Below are 9,770 nucleotides of genomic sequence, written 5' to 3' on the forward strand. Positions count from 1 at the left end.
TCAGAAAGGAGCCATCTTAAATCCTATACCGATTTCTTGTTCTGTAATAGGACACTCGCCCAATAAAACACATACTCACTTAATCTACCTCGGAAAGGATGACAAGCAGAGTCATTTTCTGCCGGGTTTAGACCCTATAAGCTTGGGATCACAGAGACCCCACAACTGGTGCCTTACCCATATATATAGCTCGTGTGTTGAAGTTGGAAATGTTATGTCCCAAAGTTATCTTATAAGTGGGAAAAACATTTGGTACACAATTCTCAATGCATTTGGTTTTAGTAATAGCCCCAGCATTGGAGAGTAGGCCAACTCTCTGTGGCGGCTTTGATTCTGCTCAGCGTCTAAAACTGATGGGAAATTGGTAGCGGGTGCGACGTTACATTTGTTTGTAGTTGGGCTGGGCTCCTAAAATAGTCTGCTCACCAATTACAATACACGTTAATGGACAGATATTGCTAGCCACAATCTGTTATTGTGGAATGTAAACAGCGTACATGACACTTCTTTCTTCAGCATCTCCATTGGGAGATAAGAGTACATATTTGCAGGAGTGAGTAAGTTAATGATTTCTGGCATGTGTCTCATTTCAGATTTGACAAATGGCCGCCTCCACGCGGACATAACTTGTTCTGAAGTTCAGAAAAGTCTCCAATGTTCAGGTCGATGCGTATAGCCAGGTGTCCATAAGGAAGGCACAGGACATGTCATAGTAATGTAAGGGGATATGCTTTTGCCCTCAGCTGTCTGAAGCACAGTCGAGGAGTTGCAGTGGTTGTCATGATAAGCCCCTCAACTAAGAAGCATATGGCCAAAGACAGCAGATAGCCTGCTACTCATTTCTATTTTCAAAGTTACCAGTCACTTCTCTGCTAGCACGATGGCATCCCCAGCCTGGCCCACAATTGCCTGTGTGTGCAAAATACCTTGTGGACATTTTGAAGCTTATTTGAAGATGTACTGAGTGGAATGTAATAAAAAAATGATATTTTTATACACATGTCTGCTTTGATTGGTTAATTTACTGTCAGTCCTGGGCAAGGTATCTGGGGCACTACCATGACTGTAGGCGTGTGCCAGAAACAGAATGGCCAAAGAGTGGGAAAGAGCTGGTGCAAAGAGGACCCCTCATGACTCAAACTAGCTGAGTAAGGAGATCTACGTGCCATGCGTGTGCTCATGAATGTTTAAGGACGTTTCAAAAGAGTCAGAAAGGTCTGCCACCTTGCATGTCCTAACATGTGTTTTGCTTCTGGTTAGCATGCAACATAGTTCCACCGAAGATGCTGCATATAATGAATTAGAAGGTTTTGCCGTCCTTTCTTTTTTTTTAACACCTGAGTGTTTATCCCACAGCCTTGTTAGGATTTGCACAGCTGCAACAAGGAGGATGATTGTTGAGGGAGTTCACTAAAGTTGATAAGTGCAAAATTGCCCAATGTGATTGCATGAAATGTCTCTGTGGGAACATCCTGCAGATGGGACATGTAATTTCCAAGTATGCCCAAGGGACGGTGACAAACAAGCTCATCAAAACTCTGTGCAGATCTGGCACACACAAAATCAAGCAACATGATGCAATGTACCTCACTGTGTCGGGGAAATGTCTGCTGGCATCCAAATAAGAAACCCTAGAAAAGCATCCCTAAAGATGCACATGACACACACACACGCACGCACGCACGCGCGCACACACACACACACACACACACACACATACACGTGTTGTTCACATCTTTATTAATGTACTTCATAGGAAAACACGTGTAAAGACGATATAACTAGTTCCATTTTGTATGAATCCAATTTCTGGTTTTAAGTTCCCATAACGAGTTTATTAATCAAAGGTTTTTAGTAGCACTACTATTATACGTGATTTGTTGGTCCACCCACGAATTACTCAATTGTTTAGAGTGCTTTCCGAGATTTCCCTGAAACACTGTAAATGGCTCCTGGTGTTGAATGACACACACCATTAATTAAAAAAACACATGGAAGCACTAAAGATATTGAGCGTAAATCCTGCCTGGCTAAGAGATAGACTCCTACTGAAGTGTGACATCCTGTGCTCTGTGTCTTGCTGGCATATTGAGAGCACTTATATAGTGCACTGTTCTCCCATTGGTGTAAAGGTGTATGGTCATTTGCTGCTAGAACAGGTATGAACACACGCAGCTCCACATGTGGCATACCTTTTCCAGACTTCTTTGCGGTGCTAACATTAAGTGCCAACTGGACTCTTGCCCAAGGCATCCCCAGGATGGGAGTTCCTCTCACGTGGATAGCAAAGACTAGGCTGCATTATTTACTTCAAAGGAACTTTCCAGTGAATGTGTCCTCTCTGAAGTTCTAGAACACTCCTGTCACCATCACCGAGGATTGCAAGACTGAAAGGATGGGTAGGAAAATACACTGGAGTGAAACGTATCAATAGATTATAACGCTGAAGAGGAAGATTCCAGAGTGTGGCCTTTTTAAGAAGACAGACGTCAGTCTTAAGAACCTAGAATTATCTGTAGATGACTTCAGTTCTCACATTACCTTTCAGGCAGCACCCTGTCCCCAGACCATTCTGTAATTTAGAATTTAAAAATGATTATGCAGAAGCCGTACATGCCTCTGCTTTCAGGAATGGGGAAAGAACACATGACTCCTTCTTTTTCTACGGCTTTCCTCGAGTAGTGCTCTTCGGTGTAATGTCAATGTAAACAAGAATTTTTTGTATAGTGCCAAGTAGGGCATCACTTGCTGGGGCCAGCTTGAGAGAGAACACTTCCGGTGAGTCCATGTAGCCATTGTAATTTGAACTGTTAAACTGAATGTACAAAAAAGCGTACTTTCAACTTCCATGAGTTTCCTGAGAGAACGACACGTATAAGTCCTCATTTTTGACTCTTCATTTTTACACATGTAAAGCAGAACATGTACAATTGTAAGAAGAGGGGCGGAGATTAATCGTGTTGGGCAGCAATGTGTAGCGACCTAGACCTGCACCAAGAGCAAGTCCTTCAGCCTGGAGTGCTGCTGTCTCATTTGCCAACTAAAAGCTAAATTTGGTCTCACTAGTGCTAAACCATTGCCAGTTAGATTGGTCAGGAGAGTTCCTGCTTTTGCTGTTCACCAGTTGGAGGCCAGTTTCCCTAAAAGGCATGAGACTTAACATCAATAAGGAACTATGAACCATGAACCGCAAACGTTTGTTCTTGATTGAATATAAACTAAAAGCATTAATAAAAAAAGAAGAAAAAAATAAATAAGGAACCATGCCTGGTCCATCCATCCTTATTTTCATACCTGAATTTAGTCTCCTGTTTATTTTTAATCCAGTGCCTATGTTTCCTTTGATTGGCATATAAGAACCTCAGTGCAGCAACACTGTACCTAGACTTCACGGCTTGCCATAGACAAGAGAAAAATACAAATTAATCATTAAAGGAAAAGCCGCAGGAAGCTTGTTGGCTATAGGCCTGCCTTCCGCTCAGGGAACGCAGACAAAGGGTGCGTTGGCTGTTTGGTACAGTCTTCCTTCCTCTTGGGTTGTGCAAGACAGGGCTGTGTGAGAGTGTTCCCAGCAGTCAGTAGAGTGAGAGTGAAAAGGGCACCACCTCACCAGCGCACAGCTTGGCCATGCGCCCGACCCCCATCCTGCCCCGCACTTGATGCTTGGAAGCCAAACATTCTCCGCTCGGCAAGGGAAGGGGCGGGCTCTACTTCTGCTGATCTCTGCTTCTTTGGAGCTCAAGTGGAAGAGAACGCCGGTGGGTGCTCCGGGCTTTTGAAGTGGAAGGAATGTGAGCTTGTACTTTGTTCCCACGTTCACTCCCCTCGCCCCACAAGTGTACTGATGTGTCTTGCTTGTCCACATTTCCGACTATTTACTTTCAAAGTGACAAAAAAAGCAGTCCCCCTCAGCCAAAATGAAAATCCATAGGCAGCCTTGGATTTCTTTCAACAAGTACACCGTGAAACTGCGTACAATATGGCAGAAACCATGACACCGGGCTTGGAGATGTGAGTTCATATCAGCCTTGGCTAACTGGCATGCATGCCACTAACACACAGGTCCAACATCACCACTCGGCAAATCTAGTTTGCCAATGTACCTGCTTCCTGCAACACTTATTCCTGTGGTCTCATGTAAAGTTAGTTGTAATTCAGTCCAAATAATAATGCAGTCACAGTATTACTTAGCACTCACTTTGCCACGCTTCCCTATCAAGAAATGTAGGGTCACACACTGTAACATTTGTGTAAACATATTTTAACAGCATTCTGCATAACTCAACATCAAGGATTTAGTCTTCAGCTCCTTCTAAATCTACGCTGCAATTACACCTCCCTGGCAGCACTCAAGGCCTTCAAATTGGCTCTAAGGGCATACTCTGGCCAGTTATCAACTTAAGTCCCGTTTTTGTTTGCTCCAGTGAAATTGGTAATTTAATGTAATTGGACGTTTTTATTTTTTTTAACTTGGAACTCTTCAGTCCAATATCGAAATGCAGTCTATTTTCCAGGCAATAGGTGTCATTGCAAGCTTTGCTGTACATGCCTTGCACCCATGATTTCACTCGAGACACCAGCACAGAGCTACGCATCCTTTCCTACTGCCTGCCAGGTGGAGTAGAGGAACACAACGGATCTGCTACCGACGAGGGACACACACATAATATCAGGAAACCGATTTGTAAACATGTGCTGTTTCAATCGCATAGAAAACAGATATTCGGTGAATATGGTGCAATGAGAATGCATTTAATGGGGAAATCTGCCTAATCCAATGTCTCAAATCTTGCATGATCAGTTTCATATCAATTAGACGTAATGAAAAAACAATGGGGAATAAACACGTGTGTTGGGAATCGTCGCAGAGTCTTTCTGTGCCTTGTCTTCTTGTATAGATTGTTACATTTAACCGTCAGTGCACAATTCAAGAAAAAATAAACCATCTTGTCATCCTGCAGGATGGTGTCTGCTGCTAATTTTTGCTATCCATATCTGCATATTGTGAACTTTTTCTGGCAATTGTTGATGTCAAAAAGGCACAGCTCTTCTGTGAACATTTGCGCAAGCACCTCTTCTGCTTGTGCCTATATTGTGCCTATAGGGTGAGCTCCCATGCTGATTGGAGGTTTTTCATTGTCATTATAAATAGTTTCTTCCTTGTCACAGTTCTACATGCCAACACCTTTGTTGCAATGATCCACTTGTGTACAGCAATGCCTCGTTTTACATAATTCTACCTCTTTCCTTCTAGTGAACATCCCATTGGTGAACAGTGACTTGGATTATTACTCTGAAGGAAACACTGGTGAGGACGGTACGTGAACAAGACCTTTACTAATGACAATTCAATAGCAAACATTTTAGTGGTCAGTAGCCAAACGTATTGTACTAGTGAACGAACCCCTGCACTGTTTGTCATTCTGCACTTTCCTATAGCATTGGGCATAAAGAGAAATGTATCCAGTTTGGGGCAAAATCTACTTTCCATCTGATGCCCTACTACCTACCCCTTTTGGCATTGCAACACATAATACACACCTAGACTTAAAAGGCCAAATAGAAGCTTCAGTCTAAACTCAAAATGCTTCAGTCCTTCGGCTCAAATGTATTCTACACAAGCAGACATTTTGAATATCCATTTTAGCAAAATGTTACCGGTTCAAGTTGGATAAATCCCATGAGCCTAGATTGCAAGTAAAGGCCTTTCTGTTTCCTAGCTGCCACCTATTCATCACCTGCAGTCAGCTAAGAGCTGCCTTATCCATATTTTCACTGGACTTGCCGTTAAAACCCTTCAACAAAACAACAGAGCTAAAGGCTAGAAGGTTTTGAATTCATCTTAACCTCTGGCATTGTTCTGGGCAACCTGCCAGACCATCATTCTTGAGCCTGCCAAGCCATTACAGAAAGGGGAAAGACCACAAGCAGCCACAGACATGATTGGCCTCAAGGGGTATCATTAGTCAGGTGTAGCTTGGGTTTCCAGGCGCATAGGCTCAGGACCCACGACAGGGCAAACCCATCCCACTAGGAGTGACTGTAGCAAAACCAAAGGGCTGATAACTGGAAAGTGCAGAATTAATCTTTACTGTTGGCATTGCTCTGGGGAACCCTCCAGACCATTGTTCTTCAGCTGATTTTGGGTCTATTGGTTGATCAACAATTGGTTGCATGAATTTCCCCCACAAAATCTTGATGGTGAGTTTGAGGTAGGTAATATTAGTGGGGTTCGGTGGCTGGATGGTTAGGGTGGTGGGGGTATCTCCCCTCACTTCCTGCAGTAAAAAATGCTGGCTAAAATTTCAACTAATCCAAATCGAGCAATATACTTTCATCCATTCAGCCTGCCAAGATGAAAGACCATATGCAAATCAGGCTTGGTCCAACCTCAAATAGGCCATTGCAGCCTGAACTGCATGGTCACCTGGTTTCTGCATGAGGCCGCAAGCAACACCTGACATTTCTAGCCTCATAAATATCCGCAGCTCCTCGCCGCCGCCGCTGCACCTCAGTCCATACAGCCTGCTCAGCCTACTCGTGTACTCGAGTAAGGGACCCTACGATTCAACGATCACACGCAGCCACGTTAAACCAACACTGCAGTTCTTACGCAAATGCAGCCGCTTCTGACGTTTCAGACAAATGCTTTGGGTTGAGATCCCATCCCATTCTAGCCTCATAAGTGAGCTGTAGCTTGGATCCTGGCCAAGGAGGCTCAGGACCCACGTTTGGGCATATACGTCCCACTTAAGGTGTCAAAAGCAAAACAAAAGAGCTGAGAGTTGGGATGTTTAGAATTCACCTAAAGCTCTTGCATCGCTCTGGGCAACCCTCCAGACCTTCACCTGCCAATCCATTTAAGAAAAGGGAAGGACCACATACAAATCAGGCTTGGTCCCACCCCAAAAGGGGCCGTCCAGCCCATACTGCTTGGTCACATCCATTTTTCACGAGACCACAAGCAATCCACAAATGCTTCAAACTCTTTTTAAGACACTATAACCTAAAGACCTATGCTCAATCTGCCACTTTAAAAAAGGGCGTACAAATTCTGATGGGAAATCTTATTTTTTGTAAGGGACACATAAAGCCCCACTTCTAAACTAATACAATAAGGTTTTTGGATAGTGTGTAGGAGTGTGCTCTCTTTTCAGCTAAAAAGTTCAACAAAAATTGCCTTGTCTGTTTGTTTACAAAAATTAAATGTGATGTAATATTAACATTGTCGCATAAACTAGAGAGAACCGTGTGTCTAATGAGCTCAATCTCTCCACAGCGTATTATGGAGCAACAGATCTTCCTGCCAGTGCCCTGGTGACGCCCATGTCTGGCAAGGAGAAGAGCTGGCTGTACACCCTGGATCCCATTCTGGTCACCATCATAGCCATGAGCTCTCTCGGCGTCCTACTTGGTGCAATATGTGCTGGCCTCCTTCTGTACTGCACTTGCTCCTACAGCGGCCTGTCCTCGCGTAGCTCCACCACCCTGGAGAACTACAACTTTGAACTTTACGACGGTGTAAAACACAAGGTGAAAATGAACCCCCAGAAGTGCTGCTCAGAGGCGTGACCGGCGGGGCCCCAGTAGGACATTTGACACTAACCATGCCAGCAGGAGCCAGGATGAAGAGGCTCCTTTTCCTCATACTGGAACCAGCCACCATAATTGGGAGAAGCAACTCTCCGCACTCGTGAAGGTTGGGCTGGGAATAGCTAATGCTAACGCAGGTGGAACCAGTGGATTGCATCCTGCAAATGCTCTGCTTGCTGGTCAACATGTCAGTGAAGCTTAAGCTATGAATACTGCACTGGGACAAACACATGTTTTCTATATGATCGCGTCAATTGAAGGAAAACTCTAAGTCTTACACAGAGGATCCTGGGAGACGGAAGGAGACACCATCGATCCTTTTCTCCATGCTTTCTTTCCTTACTGGTGACTGTGCTGATGAGGAGAACATTGGGACTAACTCTTTGGAAACAGCACATCAGCCGTACCAGCTTCCGCCCCCCCTCCTGTCCTTCAATGCTGTCCTCTAGACGCAAGAGGGCTCCCCCCTCTTTGCTACTACTGTCCCCTGACGGAAAGCAAAACTGTGCTAGAGATGTTTGTGCCCTGCGAACAAAAGGCTTTGCGATGCCTTGTACTTTCTTCAGGACTAATCCGACGCTGTATTGTCTTTCCTCTACAACCGGTTTTAAGGTCAATGGAAATGGCAGCACTTTCTAATAGACATTGAAGAGAAAAAAAGTAAAAATCTACAACACCTCCGGGAAACTGTAATGTGCAAACAGTGCATGCTGAAAGCAACTCCTTGAGAATGCTGAAGAGCCTTAACTTGATTTGTGAATGACAGCCATTTTCTACAGTCAGGTCTTCGTATCAGTTGCCGCCTTGCCTTTGGTGTCAAGGCCATGGTTGCTATCCAACTCCCCGTTGTCCCTTTCCTTTGCAAAGGACATCACAGGAAGCAAACACGAACAATAGACACGTTTATTATGTTTTCTACGATTCAGAGCTGGCTTTGATTGTAATTGTTTCTTGGGGTTATTTTGTTGTAATAGAGAGGGGAGGGAGAAGCCGGGGTCAGTGTTTATTATTATTATTATTATTTTTTAACTCCATCCATCATGCTTTTTATACAAATGTCCCCAGCGGAGGGATAACAATAAAACAAAAACATGAAGTCAATGGAAACTATCAAACTCTTTTGTCACATGTTCCATTTGTTTAACACCGAACCTTACTCTGACACGCAGAAGCTCTTTGAAAAAAAAATTTCTGTAGATTTTGATAAGTATGTCTCTTAATATTTAGTATACAATATCATTTTGAGTCTACTTTAGGGAGATTTGTGAGGATTCATTTTAGTTGCTAACTTTCTATTGGGGAGAAATAGGGCCCCTTACTTTTTCTGTAGAAATGTTCAAGCCCTGTATGACATTTCTGGATTTCTATTTTGTTCCTTAGAAAAATCAAAAGGCCGAATATAGGTCTAAAGCACCATTCAGACCAATGTTTAGGGATTCTTTTCCCCAGTGGTTCCTCTGCTGTAGGTGCACCCCTGGCCTTGGGTGATGCCCCTTCCTTTTGCACATACCAAGAGAAGTATCACACCTATATCTTCCATCTTATTTACCACGTCCGTGCAGAGTCATGTTAACCCTAGTGTGAGGACCCATCGCAATGTTTTGGAGTGAGTTTGCTCCCACCTTGCAAGCCACCCTACAATGCCTGTTGGGGAATCCCTCCAAAGACTTAAACGGAATCTTTAAAGACCATCTCTAAGGACAAAGTAATACAATGGGGTCAGATGGATAAAGTTGAAGGGGTCAGGTTTTACACCAGTATTGAAGGCCAAGGAAAAGGTTTAGTCATTTTCCAAGGTTCTTAGCCAAAGCATACATTTCTCCAACAGAACCAGGGGGTATTGCATGGCCAGCGCTCTTTAAATGAACAGAAGAATAATCCAATAGTGCAGACATTTTAACAAGCCCAGCCCAGCCTATAGGTAGTTATCTTACCACATTTTGCTATTGAATTTACCTACTCATCATATGAGGTATTCACTGGAAACTGTTGGTATATAATTAAAAAGATTGCCTTTATCAAATATGCCCCATGCATGGGTAATCAAATTACAGACATTTCTTGAGTCTAATTCAGAATGGTGCCTTCAATATTAATTAATGCCCAAGCTTTTTTGTACTGTATACCGTTCTTTAAAAAAAAATTATATATATATATATATATATATATATATATAT

General features: G+C 43.4%; 1 protein-coding gene across 1 annotated transcript in view; it reads left to right on the forward strand.

Annotated features, from left to right (window-relative positions):
• The window catches only part of NRP2 (neuropilin 2), a 193,178-nt gene extending 184,470 nt beyond the window's left edge, over positions 1-8,708 (forward strand). Inside the window, exons 16-17 of the mRNA XM_069615560.1 lie at positions 5,255-5,317; positions 7,280-8,708. Coding sequence (XP_069471661.1) covers positions 5,255-5,317; positions 7,280-7,572 — 356 coding nt within the window. The 3' untranslated portion in view covers positions 7,573-8,708. The remainder of the gene's footprint in view (positions 1-5,254; positions 5,318-7,279) is intronic.
• The last annotated feature ends 1,062 nt before the right edge of the window (positions 8,709-9,770 follow it).

Source organism: Ambystoma mexicanum, chromosome 9, assembly GCF_040938575.1.
Source record: "Ambystoma mexicanum isolate Mex_15411 chromosome 9, UKY_AmexF1_1, whole genome shotgun sequence".
NCBI classification, from domain to species: domain Eukaryota; kingdom Metazoa; phylum Chordata; class Amphibia; order Caudata; family Ambystomatidae; genus Ambystoma; species Ambystoma mexicanum.